This window comes from Pteropus medius, unplaced genomic scaffold (genome assembly GCF_902729225.1).
Source record: "Pteropus medius unplaced genomic scaffold, Ma_sr-lr_union100, whole genome shotgun sequence".
NCBI classification, from domain to species: domain Eukaryota; kingdom Metazoa; phylum Chordata; class Mammalia; order Chiroptera; family Pteropodidae; genus Pteropus; species Pteropus medius.
This window is the reverse complement of record NW_024342471.1, coordinates 7,560,086-7,578,827: the sequence shown is the minus strand read 5'-3', so window position 1 is coordinate 7,578,827 and position 18,742 is coordinate 7,560,086. Positions and strand designations below refer to the sequence as shown.

The following is an 18,742-nucleotide window of genomic DNA, read 5'->3' as shown; positions in this document are numbered from 1 at the left end:
GCAGCAGGTTGTGATAGCAGCCTCTGTTTATGGGGGTTTCCTGGGTACTAGGTCCTATGCTAGGGTGACTCCCATATGATCACGACAACCCAATGGTGTAGGCATCATCAGCACCCCCAATTTACAGATGAAGAAACGGAGGCTCAGTGAGCAAGTACTTTTCTGTGGGTCACAAAGATGGATCTAGTCCCTGGCCTCAATAGCTATTTGTTCTCAAGTGTGAACAGTGCTAAGGGAGATCTCGGGCATCCTCTAGTAATGAAAATCAGCCCAGGGTGGAGCTGATTATAAGCCTTGGGGCTGTAGGATGGCAGATGGGGCAGCAAGGAAGAGCCATGGGACACAGCATGAGATGGAGGATGGTTCTGATGTGGACAACCCAGGGCCCAGCTCTGGGAAGGTAGGTGATAGTGGAGCCAGGGCATGATCATTTCTGGAACTTCCCAGGAGGCACCCAGAAAACGTTAGATGAACCTGTGGGGCAGAAGGCAGCCTCAGAAAAGGTGCAAAGGAGAAGGCAAAAGTTACTGGAGCGTGAGCCCTGGATAGGAATCTCACTTGTGGATGGAAGCGGCAGAGGTAGTCCGTCTAGATCTATCCACAAGAGGGCGTCCGACACTAGGCAATGAAGCCGTCCTGGGTAATGAGGCAAGGGTGAGGGTGGGGTTGTTGGTTTCCCCAACCCTGGAGACGGAGGATGCCTGAGGAGAGGATATATCCAACCCACCACCCTCAAAATCTAGCAGTTGGAAACAAGCACAGAGGGCCAAGATGGGTTTAGGTCGATGCATGTTTGCTCATTTTGAGATTGTATCATCATCTCAAGCCATTTTTTTCCCCCTTTGTACTGATAAACACAAGTCAATAGGCTCCTTGACTCTATGCTTGGTAAAATTTGAAAGGGCTCTTCTCTCACAATCCTCTTTCAGAAAGAACCCATTTTCCATCTCTTTGTAACAAAGAATCATATAGTAATGCTTCACTCATTTTCAAATTCATTGAAATATGCTATTCAGTAGTACTCTGTTTCAGCGATTGTCATTTCCAGAATTCTATTTTCAAATCTGCCTAATTATGTTTATTTTTTAACAGATTACTGCTTTGTCTCTCCCAGAATAGAGGCCTCTGGAAGGCTATCTGCCTAGTTATTTTTAGTCTTGTATTTTTTGCTAATTTTTTTCTAGAGGTTTCATAGTTATTTTATATTCTGTATCTGATAATGATGACTGAAGGCCCAGGAGTCTGAGTTGATGATTGCTTCTGCTGACTTTTCCTCATAGTGGCTCATTTCCTTGGATGTTTAGTAACTTTTTTGGATACTTAATTGGTCGATATGCAATATTATGATTATTTTGATTTTTTCTCTAGATGATTGACAGTTATGCTTCTGCCAGATACCAGGAGATACTACAAAGCCTGGAATCATCTTAATTTCTCAACCCATGGGTTCTTTGACCTCTGAAGTAACGAAAATCTGAATCTCAGCCCCAGGAGAGAGCAGACCCAAGTGGTCTCTGGTCAGATTCTTTTTCATTCTTCAGTAGGGGCAGAGGTTATCTGCTTCATTCCCTTTGCAGACAGGCAGATTTTCCCTGCTTGCCTTTTCACTGAGGCCAAAGTGAGAGTGACTTGGCTTCATGGAGCAGTCTCACTTTTGTCTCTACATTTAGTAGAGGCTCAAAGTCTAGTCTCCTGTTCCCCCTATAGGCAGCTAATCCCTCAAACTGACTTCTTGGAATTTCTTTTGCTCCTATGGCGCACAGGTTTCCTCTTTTGAATTCAACTACCTCTGTGGTTTGTTTACTCAATTTCTCATCTGTGACCTCAGCAGTGCAGTTACAAGTACCTTCATCAGAATTTATCCAGCATTTGGGTGTTTTATGGAAATGGCAAATTTTTCAGTCTGCCACTGCTACAGCAAATTTAACATAATATCTTATTATATGATCACTTGAGTTCCTGGGGTCCGTTTTTCCAGAGCTAAGGCAGTCTGTGGATTGGCGATTTGTCTACCAAACGTGCTTTTTTGTGCTAGGCTGTCCCAAGGTTAAGATCCTGTAGTTGTTCTAGATGGTAGATTGCAGGGTTAGGCAGTTGGCACCACGTGCATGAACAAGCATACAGCTAAGCCTCCACTTTACCTTCTGGGACCAAGGCCACAGCCAAGCTCTCCTCCCTGAGATCTAATAACCAACCCCTCCCTTTGCTCTTTGTGGGCCTGTGAAGCTGGTGGTCCCAACAAGCCTCTCAGGAGAGTTTACTCAGAAGTAGGTCTAGGGCAGAGGCCAGCACCTTGCCTCAGGTCACTGGCCAGGAAACTGGACAGACAGACCGAGACTCCACACACAGGTGTGCACAGGTGTGCCTGCATCAGTCTGTCATGTCACAGCTGGTTAGACCACCCTAGAGCAGTGGAAGTACGACCCAGGGCCTGCTGGAGGCATGGCAAGCTGGTGGGTGGGCTTTCGGAGAAAGCAGTTTGAACGTATGCTTCAAGGATCCAATCAATGGTCAGTTCTAGAAATCCTGCTTTGGAAAACTATCCCAAAGAAATAAATCAAGTGAAGAGAGATGTCCAGTTCAGTATGCTAGACAGGAAAACATGAAAGCAATCCAATTGCCCGACAGGATCTGAAGATTTAAGGAAACTATGGCCTCAGTTAAATCACACCACCATTAATTAAGCACATAAATGTGCAGGTAATAGTGAACTTAGTTAAGATTTAACGTCAGTGTGAAAAGGACACAAGTGAATGAATATTCACAAGCCGAGGTTACATTAAAATATTTTAAGGAATTACATGTTATTAGAAAAAAGGACTTAACAAATTCATTACCCTATTTTTCGAACTTTCTGTGGATGTATTTGCCTTATTAAATCACTTAATGGTGAAGGGCTAACTAGGAATTGGGAGGGTCGGCAAGCTGTTGTCACTTGACTGCAGGACCATGGGGTGGGCAGGCCAAATCGTGGGCAAAAGCAGACAGCCTAGTTGGACCTGCGCCCCTCAGCTGGCTTCCCAGAGGCACGGCAGTTAGAATCACCCTCTTAGCAACACTTTCTGCTTTCACCCCTTTTAGACCATAGCAGGGACCATGGAGGTCCCCCACCTTCCAAAGATTGGGGAAGATGGGGCGAGAACGCAGGAGCCGGCCGGCAGGATGTCTCAGTGTGGTACCACCTTCCCTCCCAGGCACATTCCAGCTTGAGTCAAAAAAGGAATATAGCCTTTTTATTGACTACTTTTAAGTAGAACAAACTAAATACATATTTAACAGTTTTGGTTCATTTATACAGTACATTAAATAAGTTATGCACAGAGTTAAGTAACAAAAGTTCCTATCAGAGAAATGACAAAGCACAGAAAAACCAGACTACTGCATCCTGTGGGTGGTTTCTAATTCATCATCCCCCTTTAAAAACCACGCTCGGAGGCTTAGTTTTGGATTTATTTACATTATTGGCTTTCTTTTATAAATGGAGCTTTTGTAGCCTCATCAGGAACTTGAAAAGCTGTGAAAGTGGACCGAAGTCCTCTTAGCCAAACAGCACTTTCAACCATTCACCTAATGCTTATTGCTGCTTGTCTCTGCCAACTCCAACACAGGGACAAGTGTCCCTGCCAGCTGCACATGCCCTATTTGGTATAAGCATCAATGAGTGTACACTGGGCAGTTGTGGATCTGACCAGATGCGGTCTGCAGGGAAAGCGCCATCTCTAGGGGTGTGGAGGTGGAGGGAGGCAAGGTCCACCCTCAGCTTCCTAACCTCCTGGCTGATAGAAAAGGTCACCTGCGCCATCATCTTTGGAAATGAGCAATTCAATGCACGTGGGCAGAGGCAGGGAGTCAACATTTTGGTTTCCTAAGTATCGGACACCCAGAGTTGGCAGCTGGCCCAGCATCCCACCCCACCCCACCCCAGGCAGGACTCCTCCCGACAGCTAGCTGTCTGGCCCATGCTGGAACAGCCCAGGTCCCTCTGGTTTTTCTTACATTTGGTTCAAACACGCCACCACCCAGTTCTCCGTAAATAGCTTAAAAGCAAAAACACACACCTAAGAAAGTTGGCTTGGTCTACTCACCTGGGAGAGTCCAGAAACCAGTTTTGAATAATGCCTCCAAGATATATTTTATTTTAAATGATTTATTCAATCCATAACCCCTCCTACAATTTCCAGGAACCAACAGCCACCTGGTCATTATTAATGCTTTCATTCTGAAGAACTCACTACAATTCCAACTATGCTGTTGAACCCTCAAAATCCACTATTTGCTGCGACTACCCAGAACAAGGTCTACACCCTTTGCACGCTGGTGACAGCACTTGGGACCAATCTGACATTGGAAGAAGGCCATATGAACTGTAGGCTTTCTGTCTAGAAGCTGCAGATGCTCACACTGACACTGAGAAGTGACGAGCTCCTGGTAGACCACCTGGCCTGGACGGGCACAAGACACCAGTGTGCACAAGGTACACTGCAGCCCAGGCCAGACAGGAATCCAGGCTGGGGAGATGTGTCCTGTTTCCAGACTTAGATCCACTGAGACATACATGACCCAGCACTGTCCGAGAAATGATCCACCTGCTCACTGTGACCTGAGGGCCACATGACTCCTGGAGTTGCAGGGACCCTCTAAAGTAGAGTGCACCTCAAGTTGGGCTGACTATTCCTGTGCAGGTGGATGGAACCAAGTTCTTCCAGAGTCAGTTTTCACCACTGGATGCAGGTAGGCATGCTGCAGGCGGTGGGAACCCAGAGGACGACCGATGATCCAGCCCTCAAGCAACCCTCGGAACATTTAAAGACAGCTCCCATACTGGCCACGTTTGGTCTTCTCTGGTTCTTGCAATCGTTCCTCACTGGGCAGAGGACAACGACGTCTGGTCACTTGTCAGTGTTCCTCAGCAGGCGATGCTGAGCACTGGCCTCAATCTCTAGATGAGCTCTGATGGTTGGACAGGAACGTAATCACATTTGCTTTTGGTTTCCAGGGTGACACTGAAGGGCCTGTGACTACCCACCCTGACACCTTCAGTACCACCGCTGAGCCGCTTTGTCTTTTTGTCCCCTCCAAATATTAACTATAAATGTTGGTCCTCTAAGCAGCCTGATTATATTGATACCTAAAATCCAACTAGAAGTGGGAAGCCTGAACTTGCACCCCTAACCCGGTAGCTGGGGTGCTATCAGCAGAAACTGGAAACCAAGTGGGGAACCTGGACTCATCCCTGCCTCTCCGGCCCCCCACCCCACCCCAAGTTGGTGCCCCTCTTCCTCTCAACCAGGGAGCTGGAGAATTTCAGAATGGAGGGAGCTAAAAGAAAGGGATTCTTCCTGTCTACAGAGGAAGTCTTAGACAGATGTCCTTACAACCTATGAGAAATTAATACAGCAAAAGGTTTGAGAACTGAAGTCCAGTGTGGAATACTGCCCAGGTTTTTAGCTTGGCCTCTGGGTAGGTAGCACATGATCAAAGCTATGGAGAATAGCATTATAAACTCTGAAAACTAAGCTGTCATTGCAACCACAGCCCACCAAGTCAGCGAGGACTGTACACTAAAACCTTCCCTTAAGAAATTGACATCAAGCCCTGATGAATAGTATTTTGTTGGTTTTGGATCTTTATTCCAGCTGGGAAAAATCTGAGATACGCTGGCTAGTCTTGTGGCCACAGGTACAATACTGTATGTTAACTAGGTTTTAATAAAAATACTTTTAAGGAAAAAATGATTAGGATACAACAACAAAAAAAAAAATTAAAGGTGTTTATTGGCTTGCCAGTGAAGATAGTGAGCTGAGACAGACCCAGTGGACACCACAAAGCACCCTCTTGCTAAAACTGATTTAGAGGCTCCATGACCTCCCTACGGAACATCCCACATATTACAGAAATGTAGGCAAGGCCTGTCTGGGGTGCTCATTTTATCTCTGTTAAAGTCAGGACATCCCACCAACTGTTGCAGCTTAAAGAGTTCCACAGTAAAGTAACATTATTCTGTTATTCCTCCTCTAGGGATGCTTTATGCAATGGAAATACAAGCATTTTAAAGGTGCCTTGTACTGAGTTTCTTTTTAAGATAAAAAACCCTTGGGTAAGGTAAATTAAGGACTAGAAGTTCTTAAAGAATGATACACTAAATGCAAGGACAATTCTACCTATGCTGATTGTGTTTCCTTTATGGGACCGAGAGCTTTTATTTCACTCTGATCAGTGCACAGAGGTGGCCATCTAAAGCCAGGCTTTCATGTGCCCGCAAGAGCAGAGCCAACCAACTCACCCCAACTGATTCCTTAGGGTGAGAGGGTGCTGGAGGCTCAGGGTCCTCAAGTTCCCAACAAAACCCGAGTGTGGGGAAAATGTGTGTGCCAGTTCTTAACATTTTAAAAGGAGTTTAGGTGATGTCATGTTTGGAAAGCCAGGTAAACAGTTGAAGAACTCCCTGAAGACAGGAAGAAAAGTCGGTCAGGCTCTCTCATTTCACAAAGCTTTTCTAAGCTCAGGGCAGGTATCAACCAACACAAGAGAAGGGAATCTGAGATTGTATGCCTAATAGTAAATTGATGTAGTATGTATAATGACATGAAACCACGAGGTCTGAAGAATTCTTTCAGGTCCAGGAGGGCTGCTCAGATGTGACCAGGCCTTGAATGGTGGGGGCAAGTCCTGGTCACACCACGTCATATCCTAAGGGACAACTGTGGCTTAAGAGGCGCCAAACAGAGACCACGGGAAGAAGATCCACACAGTGATCTGGACACGTGCGGTCTGAGATAAAAGGACACAGAACAAGACTGTACAAACAGCCAAGCGGTGACAAAAGGTTCTGCATTTCCAATAGATGATCCATTCAATAACTTGACGATACTGGTTTGGCCAACATGCTCAGAGAGAACAGAGTATCCACAATTGAGTCTCATTCTCCCTCAGACCAATCCATGCGCTGGAAACTATTTTCTGCACAAGCAAAATCAAATAGAGAGAAAAATGGGTCCCAAACTAAAGTAGCCAACCAGGTTGGAAAATCTTGTCCAAAATGATCTGTGATGCTCGGTGGAAGTTCTATTTTTTTATTATTATGGGTGCTTTTACTGAAATGGTGACTTCTTCCCCGTGGTTTCTGAAAATTCTAACGCGTCTGAACAGCAGGGTCAAAAAGGGAGTCCCCAGTGCCGCTTTTTGCCTGCCCGAGTCCCCGTGGGGCCAGTCAGAGACATCTGCTGAGGGTAGCAACAGAAATCGAGGAGCTGTTGGTGGGGAGAGGGGCCACTCCCTGTCAGGGGGACCTTCTCCACAGCCCGTTGTCAGCCCCTAGGCCTCTGCCATGGGAGGACAGTGCAGAAGAAGACAGTGCATGGGGTGAGCTGCCTCCAGCCTGGCTGGGCACATATGACAGTCTGCTGCCTCAAGAGGCAGGGAGGGGAGCTGGTGGTCTACACTGAAAAAGGGCCAGCCATGCCAGCTCCAGCAAGGAGAGGAACCAACCAGGAAGCCATGGAGGAGGCAGCTCTAGCTAGCTGCCTGTGTGCAGAGGGGATGGCACACTAGTTCCTCCGGAGACAGACGGGAAACTGGGGCAGATGTCCAGAGAGGCCGTGGGGCAGTGTTAACTGGGCTTGCATTCTTCTTGCCTCCACTTCACTACTTGCTGATGACCCAACAGCTACTTGCACTGGTTCAAACAGCCAGCCCCCGGTGCAGTGTTTTGTCGTGCTGTGAGGTCTTCGGGGGCAAGTGAGTCTGGGACTCAGAGTCCATTGGTGTCGATGGCTGTCACAGAGGCAGGTGTTGAGGAGCGCGAGGTGGTTGCCGAGGTCTTGTCCAGGGCTGGGCTTGGCACACTGCAGTCGGCAGACCTGGCTGAGGAGCCCCTCCCTCCAGGAATCAGTGGCCGGCTCTGGCTGTGGGGACTCTGGCCGTGCAGGTTCTGGCCACAGAGGCGGTGGTGCCGCTCCCAGTCCTTGTGCTGGCAGAAAGAGCCGCAGTATCGTGCGATATTGCAGCCACTGCAGGTCTCGCTGGCTTTGCGGCCACAGTTCCAGCAATTCTGTAAGACACAGGCATCGGTTAATTGCTTGGATCTTGTGGGACAGGTTTGTCATCACTCGTCACCTGCACTGTAGAAGAGGGAGCTGCTGTATGAGGAGAGCATGGGCTTGCACCTACATATACCTCTACTATCTGCTTTCTGATCTTCATGAGTAAAACAGGAAAATTCCCCACCGTGGCTGACGGGACAACAAGATGAGGGGGATGTGAAAATACGGACACGGCATCATTGTAGGGCAGGACGAACGCCCGCCTCCCACTGAAGGCCCTGATTCATATTTTATTCCTCAGCAACTCAACTAAATTCTGTACCAGGGTCCCCCGACCACAGCATTCTATTCTAAGACCACACGTACACGCATGTGCTTAGATGTTTTCTCTCTTGCCTCTCCCAATGGAGGAATAATCTTGATTATATTCACTGACAACACCTGGTCTTTTGCCCACGAGGTCTAGGTCAGGGAGTTTTCTTACTACTCTGCACTTTCCTAGAAGGAGGGTAGGTATTGCTTGGTTTAGCAGAAACCATTGAGGGGAGGGAGTAAGTAGTGCACCAGTTGAAAACACACTAATTCTATCACAGATGACAGGAGCCAAATGAGGCATGGTTAGAGCTAGAAGTAGCAGCCACGAAAGAAGCAGTAGAAATGGTCATTGGACAACACTGTACTTCTCCCAATCAACCGAGGAGGAGGAGCAGTATCGTGAAGAATGTGGCCACCAAGCGCAGCTCTCAGCACCTGCCCTGTGGTCCTCTCCTTCCTCTAGGCTCCCATGACTCCGGCAGTGCTTTTTTCTGCACCTGAGGTCTCCAGGACCTGCTTCTAAGAGAAAGCCTTATGATACTGGCCAGGTGAAGCAATCAGGAAGGGGCACGGCTTTCTCAGCTCTCGCCTCCCCAAGTTCCTCAGAATGGCAGAAGTCGATCACAGGCCTGGTCTGACCACCCACTAAGGAAGAAAGATGGCCATCCCCCCCATGAAATCAGGACTCTTGCTCAAGTGAAAAACGGCAGACACAAAGTGGGCCTGGGGTCACTTCGCCCACCTTTTGCATTGCACAGATGAGACACAGAAGGCCAGCAGGCTGGATTTGCCTAAGGTTATAAAGTGATTACTTGGGGACGTAGAAAAGTAAAAGGGATCAAATATATGGTGACAAAAGGAGATCTGACTCTGGGTGGTGAATACAATGCAATATATAGATGTATTATAGAACTGTACACTTGCAACCTATATAATTTTATTTACTAAAGTCACCCCAATAAATTAAAATAAAATAAAATAAAATGATTACTTGGCTAGGCAAAGCCTAAACTCCAGACCTCCTGACTCCACCATACTCAATGTATAAGTTTAATTTCAAAAAGCATTAGAAAGGGTTTCTAACATAACATCCTTCTCAGGAGACCAGTCTAGGGATTGCCCAAACTTACCAGCACCAGAGGATCAAAACAGGGAACAGAAGTAATTCTCAGGGTCTATTTACAGATGATCAAGCAAACTGCATTCCAGAGAATTTAATACTTCAGAGTTTGAGAGGCTGATGAGAGGCTGACTCCAAACAATGCTTACACAGAACATTATCACTTGTAGGGAAGAACTCAGTGGTTGCCTACATAGGGCTGCTGTGGACACACAGGTCAACTGGTCAGCCCCAGCTGAATGGAAAGCCTGTAAGCCCTCTGTGCAAGTCTGCAAGAACATCTCAAACCGGGGAAGAGTATTAAACTACTGGTACTTTCACCTCAGCTGCCATTATATTTAAAATGGCTTATTTCATGATTTATGAGATCAAATAAGATAAATAACGTCCCACAGAGGCAGGACTCAGACATGCAGGAACAATGTGATGTCAGAGCAGACAGTGTGAAAAGAATACTGTCATGTTTCCTTTTCCTGTGACTTTCCCTGACTTGACCATGAGGCTTTCTGCCAAGAAATAAGACAGAAAAGGGTTCTTCTTGTAGTTGCCCTTCAAATCAGCATTCTTCGAAGCTAGAGCAACACACTTGACTAAATAGTCCTTTGTAGTTAATGAGAGCAGGCTATAAACCTTCTGAGTTACTGCAAAGGGAACTCAGAAATGAAATTCCAGAATTTCCTTTGTAAAGCATAGGCCATCAGTTTATGCCAATATTATTTCAAGTGTGGCCCAGGGACCACTTATATCGGAACTACCTGGGCTTGTCAAAATCCCAGACCTCCCCGACCTTACTGCAAACTTGGCCCAAAGGAGAAACGGCTCATTTTACAGTCAACTGCTAGACCACTATTTTTAATAGGAAAGCCAGGTTCAGGACAGAAGGTGCCTTGTGGTGATGAGGGGACCTCTCACTTCATCCCTCTACCCGAAGCACTACAAGAAGATGTAGTGCCTGAGGGTCTGGCCCTCAGAGGAGGCAGCTGTTCCCCAAAAGCAGGAGGTGCCACAGCTTACATATGTATGTTGTTAACCACATAACAAAATCTTTTCCATCTGCACAGTGGATTTAGTGCACTGCAGTTTAAAAACATTTCCGCAACCACAATCGAATTATTATCTTTCTAGAAACTATGAGAATGGCAGGACATGGGCTGCTATACACCCACTATACAGGCAGGGAAGGAAACTTCCCTTTAAGAGTATACTGCCAGTGTGGGGGGCAATGAGGACTGGAATCAGGGTTCCTAATCTCCAGTCCTGGGCTCCTTCCATTATACCAAGCCAACCTCTCACAGGATGAACAAGAAACTCCAGGGATGCCCGGCTATAAGTTAAGTAGAATTTTCTGGGTGAAACAGAGGTAAAACAGCCCTTCTGGTCCAATGCAAACTCATCCAAAGCTTAGGCCATCTTATCCCTCTAATTTGGGAAAGAAAGTTTGCTGACATAGATGCTGGTGTGCACCTCACCTGCAGGCCACTTTGTACATTGTTTAAAATTACAGCTCCTTGACAGCAAACTCCTAGAAATGGAGAGCAGGGATTTAAACCATGCAGTCCAGATCCAGAACTCATGCTCTTAGTGAAAATGTTACAACCCTTCTTAGGAGAAAGACATATAGTTAAATATAAACATAGATATAAAAGTTGATAAATATGGATGAATATATTGATATGGATAGCTATAGATATAAAATTAAATACACACAACAGAAATAGAGATATCACTGCTCAAAAACAATTCTAAAGAAAAACTAGGAGAAGAGAAGTGGGGAGGGTTAAAAGAACTAATTTCTCACAATTCAGTGTTTTTGTTGGAGTGCTACAATAAGGAATTTTTCCATATCTTCTGTGATGGTCACATGATATTTAGACATTTTTATCTTCACATTGCCAAGCTTGGCGATGCTATATTGAAAGGGATCATTTAAATAGATAGAGAAAATAAACTTCCTGTTGTTTAAAAAAACAAACCAGCTAAAAAGCCCCAGTTCTTTATTATTTTAAGAGAATGTCTCAAAGACAGCTAATCTCTCAACTGGTAGATGGAATCTGCGTACTTATAGAAATAGGCTTGTTTAGGACTTAAAGTTTATCTTAAAGCTGAGAAATGACTAAAGTGAAAGTTCCAGAAAATTTTCATTATATTCAAAAGGGCTGCTATGATGTTTTTGTCATATGCTTTTTTCTTTTCAGCTTGTTCATTGTTTTCATTGTTATCATAATATGACAGCATCCAGTTTCTCTAAGAAGCATCACCAAGTCGTGGGCCCTGGGTTTTGGAGGGCTGGGCTGGACGGGTCTGCCTGATCTGTGATTTCAATCCATAAAGGAACTACTCTATTTATAAGCAGGCCAGATGCTATAGGGGCCGCATTTCCTTACCCTGCACCCTGGCTTCAGCACTGTGGGATTATATCAGTTAAATTTCTAAGTCATAGTTTCCTCATTTGTAAAATCAGAATCCAATTAACACCTTCACCACAGGGTCATTGTGAAGATCAAAAAGACAATATACACACTTAGCTCCATGGCTGGCAAACAGTAAATAAACCCACTTAGTCAATGGTGGTCATCATTATTGTGCAATTCCACGAACTCTTTAGGGTGAGTTTTCAAAATTTAAATCAATATAATGAGCTAATATATTTAAGAATATAACATAATCAAGAAACGAAACTCTTCTGGTACTGGATAAAAATTATAATCATTTAGTCCAAGAGTGGACGGCTGTCTTACTGCCCAGCACCCGAGAAGAAAGCAGTGGGCTGGGTCACTCCAGCTGCCCCAGCCCCAGCCCCAGCCCCAGGGCTAACAGTGCTCTGACCTCTGTTGACTCTTCCTGCTCATTTATGACGAGGAAGGCATCCTCTGCGGCCTGCCGTTTGACGTCCGCTATGGTTTGCTCCATCCGAGCTCTCTCTGTTGCAATTACTTCAAAAGCTTTTTGCTCTGCCTCAGCAACAGCTTTCTGTACTTCTGACATGGCCTGAATTTTCACCTTATTCACAGCTTCTTCTAGAAGAAAGTGACAATAAAATCAACTGGCCAAGAAATCTTTTCCCTCCCACCCCACATGAATTCTAAGTGACAGAGCTCAAACAAGATGACTAAAAATACAGAGATGAACATATGACACAGATGTTCACTTTTATTCTCATACTTGTCCATTCGTGTAATCATTTGCTGGGTATATAGATATATGTGCACATTGTGCTAGGGATTGTGGACACCTAGGTGGCTAAGGCATAGTCCATGTTTTTGTAACTGAGACCAAGTATAAAAGGTGGCTTAGGTGCCATGATATATGTCAGTCAGTATAAGAGGTAGTTCAAAGGGAGAAAAGTGGTCAGCTCTACAAGTGGCAGGAGAGGATCAAAAAAATGTGTCTTGGTTGAGATAGTAGGTAGAAATTAATTTTTAGAAGTTGTGAACTCAAGAAAATGTGAACCCTAAAGGGTTCACTGCAAGGAGAAAAGACCGAAGACAGATATCAACTGAGAGGCTGGAACAATAGTTCAGGTGATGAAGACTGAATTTAGGCAGGAGGAAGTGGCGCAAGAGAAGGGGATGAGGCAAAAATGAGACTGGCAGCATCTAAGGATCTGCAGGTGGAGGTAAAGGCAAAGAATGGTCAGGTCATGCAAATGAAATGGATAATAAGCAAAATGCTGGTGTGGGGGCAAGTGAGAAGGCTGAGGTGCCTCTGGGGTATCCAGGTACAAATGAACAGCTTGCAGTTTGGTATATAAGACCCAAGTAGAGAAAGATGGGCTGAAAGTGATACATATTAGCAGGCTGCCAGGAACTCTGGGCTTCCAAATCCCTGTCTAGTCACCATCACCCACTTAGTTCCTGATCACTTCCTTTTATCACTACCATCCAGCTTGGTTTCCATAGAATGGACACTACAAATGACACACTCTATGTATCTGAGTGTTAGCCCTAAGTCCCAATGTGAATGACCCTCCAAGACCACAAGACTGGACAACCCAGAAGCCTAAGGAAACTCCCTTACTGCTTGGCTCTGACATACGGCCTAAGCTCAAGAGTATTCTAGGCTGCCTTCCTACAACTTTCCATTTTATTGCTCCAGACTTAAGAAAAGAAAGATTTCATTTCAAAGACCAAGCAAGAATGATGCTGATTTGACCTGACACTGAATTCCATGCTTCCCTTGCTTTTTGTGTCCACACAGGTCCATTGTGGCCCACCACAGCTACTCTTCATATTCTCTTACTAGTTACCAGGTAGGTGTTGTCTCTTACTGAGCCAAGAAAATAATGCCCTGAAGAACGTCTATTCTCTCCATTTAAGGCTCAGTAAGTAACTACCTTGCTAAGGGTCATCTAAGGTCACAGATGGCACTATAGAAGAACAAAGACTCAAATTTAGCTGGCTTAACACCAAAGTCTGGCTCTTAACTGTAATTAACCAAAGGTACTTCCCAAGTAGAAAATTACTGGTTATCAAGGAGATCTTATGCATGATAATCTTTCTCTCTCACTTAACAATTGCTATCTTTATTTCCCACAATTCTATTCCATTCTTTGGCAATATTATATACATTTCCTATTTTTAAGTGCAAAGATTTTTCCAAGTTGATACGTTGTTTTCTAAATTATTTTTAAAGGTAAAATAATATTTTGTTCTGGTGTTGCACTGTAAATTCACATAACCATTCACAGATATCTGGGCATGTCCCAGGATTCCTCTCCCTTGCCTAGAATGTATTAAAAACAATATCTTTATACACACTGTTGCTTCTTAGCAATTTGTGTGCATAAGCCTGGATCATCTGCTTTTGAAAGGATTCAAAAGCATGAAAAAGTGAGGAATGATTTCAAGAATTTGCATGTATGCATGGTTGGTAAAACTTAATAATTTCATATATCATCTTCTGGTGAATTATTTAGTGTCATTAAAAGGGTCCACTAAAATTTGGTGTTTAAGATTTTGGGGGCTAACTGATCAGGGTAGATATTTATCTTGTACTTTCCTGATAGCCAGTATGAATAAAAATTTTTGCAATATGTTTATTTGTATTTCTCGTAATTTGTCTGTTCATATCTTTTGTCCATTTATTATCTTGATGCTCTTGCAAGTCTTTTATGAATAACGGGTACTAATTTTTTGTAGAAGTACATAAGAAAACCAAAAACTGTACTGAATCTCCCCCCGGCCCAAGAAAAGGGGGAGGGGAGAAGGGAGGCAAGAGGAAGGCAGCTAGTATTTGAATAAGGGAAATATTAGGGATGTGAGATTAGTTTAGCCCTCCATCTGAAGGAGGGCAGTCCCACCCTCCTTTATTCTTGCACAAACTGAGCCCTATCAAGAATGGTCTTGACCAAGCTAGGGACAGCAAAGGTGAAAGGAAGAGCAGAGGCCTGTCTCAAAAGCAGAATGAACACAATGTGGTAGGCATATGAAAACTGTGAGTATAGATTCCAGTGAAAAGGCAGATATGAATTAAGCTACATGATCAGGAATGGAAGCATTGGTTACTTAATGCCTTAGTGTGACCCATAAAAAGAGTATAAAAAGGTCCTGGACGGACTCCAGGGAGTCATTCCAAATTCTTGACCTGCAAAGTAACATGAGAGGCAGTCCAGATGTGTGGGAAAGCTGGAGGGGGAGAGATAGGAGCCTAGAGCTCTATGAGGAGGATGTTATGAGAAAACTACCTTTCCCTCAAACATACGTTCCATGCTGGCAACAAATAAGTGAGTACATGCAACTTGTAAGCAGAAAGACACATACCAGTTTTTTTCCAAAATTCCACAGGCACATATCCTGTAGCTGGCCTACTGTTGAATTCCCGCTGAGAATCTACAAAAGAGAGGTAAGTAGCAAAGGGTCAGAAGCTACCTATAAGCAGCATGTTTTATTTTTATGAAAAATTTACCAGACCTTTCACTCATCACTTAGATTCAAACATATATGTTCGTTTAGTGCAAAAAAATAAATTCTAAGGGATAAAATCAGATTATAAAATAGTACACTTAATTTTTACTTTAAAAACATAATCACACCTCAAATAAAAACAGTATTGTTCTTTGTAATATTTCTTTATTTTCAATTAGTTGACATAAAATAGTATATTGGTTTCGGGTGTACAACACAGTGATTATTAGACATTTATAAATTCTGAGGTGATCACCCCAATAAATCCAGTATCCATCTGACAGCATACGTACAATACCACTGACTATATTCTCCATGGTATACTCTACATCCCCATGACTTTTTTGTAACTACTAATCTGTGCCTCTTAATCCTCTCCCCGCTTTGCCCAACCTCCCCATCCAGCAACTAGCAAAATGCTCTTATCTATGAGCTTGTTTCTATTCTGTTTGTTCATCTATTCTATTCTCTAGATTCAACATATGACATGTCTTTCTCTGTCTGATTTACTCCATTCAGTACAATACCTTCTAGGTCCATCCATGTTGTTGCAGAAGGCAAAAATTCATTCTTTTTTTTTTCTTTTTTTTTTTTTTTTTACAGGCAACCCTTGGTTGACCTCACAGACTGCGAGGATCTTGTCAGCTTACAATTTCTTATTTTTTACGCCTACAGCGCCTGGTCTTCCTAGGTGGTCTCCCATGCAAGTACTAACTAGGCCCGACCCTACTTAGCTTCCAAGATCAGACAGGATCGGGCTTGTTCAGGGTGGAATGGCCGTAAACAGATTTAATTATTTTTTATGGCTGAGTAATATTCCACTGTATACATGTACCATCTCTTCTTTATCCATTTATGGATACTCAGGTTGCTTCTATATCTTGGATATTGTAAATAATGCTGCAATAAACATATAGATGCATAGGTCCCTTCAGAGTACTGTTTTGAGTTTTTTAGATAAATACCCAGAAGTAGAATTACTGGGTCCTTCTTTGTCCCTTGTTATAGCCTTTGTTTTAAACTCTATTTTGCCTGACATTGGTATTGCTACCCCAGTTTTGGGGGTTTTTTTGTTTGTTTCCATTTTTATGAAATATCTTTTTTTTTTTCCATCTCTTTAATTTCTGTCTTTGTATCTTTTGATCCTCAATGAGACTCTTGTAGGTGGCATGTTGTAAGGGTTTTGTTTTCTTATCCATTCAGCCACTCTGTGTCTTTTGATTGGAACATTTTATTTTAATCCATTTACATTTAAATTGTTGATAGCTACATAGTTATTGACATTTTATATTTTTTAAGTCTTCTTCTTAAAGAAGTCCCTTTAACATTTCTTGTAATACTGGTTTGGTGGTGATGAACTTCTTTAGCTTTTTCTCATCTGCGAAAATGTTTATCTGTTCTTCAATTCTAAATGATAGCTTTGCTAGGTATAGCAAGTAGTCTTAGCTTTAGGTCATTGCTTTTTATCGCTTTGAATATTTCATGCCAATCCCTATGGCCTGCAAAGTTTCTATTGAGAAATCAGCTGACAGTCTTATGGGAACTCTCTTGTAGGTAACTAACTGCTTTTCCTTTGTTGCTTTTAAGATTCTTTGTCTTTAACCTTTGGCATTTTAATTATGATGTGTCTTGGTGTGGGCCTGTTTGGAACTCTTTGCACTTCCTAGGGTGGTCTGTCTATTTTCTCTGCCAGGTTAGGGAAGTTTTCCATCATTATTTCTTCAAATTGGTTTTCAATTCTTTGCTCTCTCTTTTCTCCTTCTGGTATCCCTATGATGCAAATATCGGTATGCTTGATGTTGACCCAGAGGCCCCTTAAACTATCTTCATTTTTTTGGATTCTTTTTTCTTGTTGCTGTTCTGATTGGGTGTTTTCTGCTACATTTTCTTCCACTTATCTACCTCATCACTGATTTGATTCTCTGCTTCATCTAATCTACTGTTGATTCCATCTAATATATTCTTTTTTCAGTTACTGCATTCTTCATTTCTGACTGATTCTTTTTTATTTTTCCTATCTCCATTTTTATGTTTCCTATCTCTTTGTCGAAGTTCTGAGATCATTGAGTATCCTGATAGCCAGTGTTTTGAACTCTGTATCTGGTAGTTTGCTTGCTTCCATTTCATTCTTTTCTCTGGAGCTTTGTCCTCTTCTTTCGTTTGGGACATGTTTCTTTATCTCGTCATTTGGCGGCCTCCCTGTGCTTGTTTTTAGGTATTAGATACTTCTGCTACATCTCTCAGTCTTGGCAGGGTGACCACCTTATATAGTAGGTGTCCTGTGGCATAGTCTCCTTGGTCACCTGAGCCAGGTGATCCAGCGTGTCCCTTGTGTGGGTTACGTGTGCCCTCCTGTTGTAGTAGAACCTTGATTGCTGGTGGCATGCCAATAGGAGGGATTGACCCTCAGGCTTACTGGTTGTGAGGAAAGGCTGTGACTACAGTGGAGTGGCTGCTGTGCAGGGGCTGATTCTACAGAGCAAGATTTGCTTTAGCAGGGCTCTGGTGCCTGACCAGTCTACTCGTTGGGTGTGTCTTTTGTGGAGGTTGTTGAGTGCTGTTCTGGTGTGGTGTAAAGCTGGCTACCAGATATATTGGTCCTGGGGCCTCCTGGGATGGACTCTGTTGCAGGCCAAGGTCAGAAGCTGACTGTGCCCCACCTGGGGCCACATAATATGAGCTACAAAGTGATCTGCAGATGGCTGCCACCTGTGCTGAGCTTGGAGGTGCCTGTGTGAGGCTAAGCTGTGAACCAAGGCTAGCTGCCACTAGTGCCAGGCTTGGGTGGGCCTGAAAATTGGATGGGGCAGGGTCTCAGGCAATCACCAGGGTCAGGTGAACAGTGTTAGACAGGTTGATGGAGACTCAGATATGGCAGCCGCCTACACCTGCACGCTGGGTTAGGGAGGCCTCAACAAAAGAACACTGGCTTCTGCTAGCACTTCCTTCTGGGAGAAAGCTGCCCCTTCAGCCCTTGCACTGAGACAGACAATTCAGTTCCTCCCTTTATGTCCCTGGCACCTTTCTTGCTGCTGCCCCACAGATGGAGCTCAGAGTAAGTGAGTCTGTCAGCGACTAAGTCAGTACATGGGCCCTTTTGTTTCTTGGCAACTCTGAATCCTTATATGTGATTTGAGGAGGTTTCCTTTAAATTTCTTAAAATGCTTATAAACTAACAATCAAAAAAGCAAGTAGTAAAGAACATACTCTGACCTGCAACAGTGTATTTCAAATGTACCCCAAAGAGGCAACCCTTTGCTGGAAAGGGCACAGAGTAGAGGGTGCCTTTTCATATATATTTATTGTGGTTGTAAGATAAAATATTTTAATAGAAATGGTTCCATTGCTTTGAAAAGTGTGAA

General features: G+C 43.8%; 1 protein-coding gene and 1 pseudogene across 4 annotated transcripts in view; both read right to left on the bottom strand.

Moving 5' to 3' along the window:
- Positions 1 to 3,211: 3,211 nt before the first annotated feature.
- Positions 3,212 to 18,742, bottom strand: part of CBFA2T2 (CBFA2/RUNX1 partner transcriptional co-repressor 2) — a 123,666-nt gene continuing 108,135 nt past the window's right edge. For 2 of the 4 annotated variants that reach the window (XM_039864089.1, XM_039864091.1), the window contains exons 9-11: positions 15,237 to 15,305; positions 12,304 to 12,494; positions 3,212 to 8,050 (exon numbers count right to left, since the gene is read on the bottom strand). In XM_039864089.1, coding sequence (XP_039720023.1) covers positions 7,751 to 8,050; positions 12,304 to 12,494; positions 15,237 to 15,305 — 560 coding nt within the window. In that variant the 3' untranslated portion in view covers positions 3,212 to 7,750. The remainder of the gene's footprint in view (positions 8,051 to 12,303; positions 12,495 to 15,236; positions 15,306 to 18,742) is intronic. The other 2 variants (XM_039864090.1, XM_039864092.1) reach the window with 1 other exon arrangement.
- LOC120604111 (uncharacterized) lies at positions 16,047 to 16,165 on the bottom strand (annotated as a pseudogene).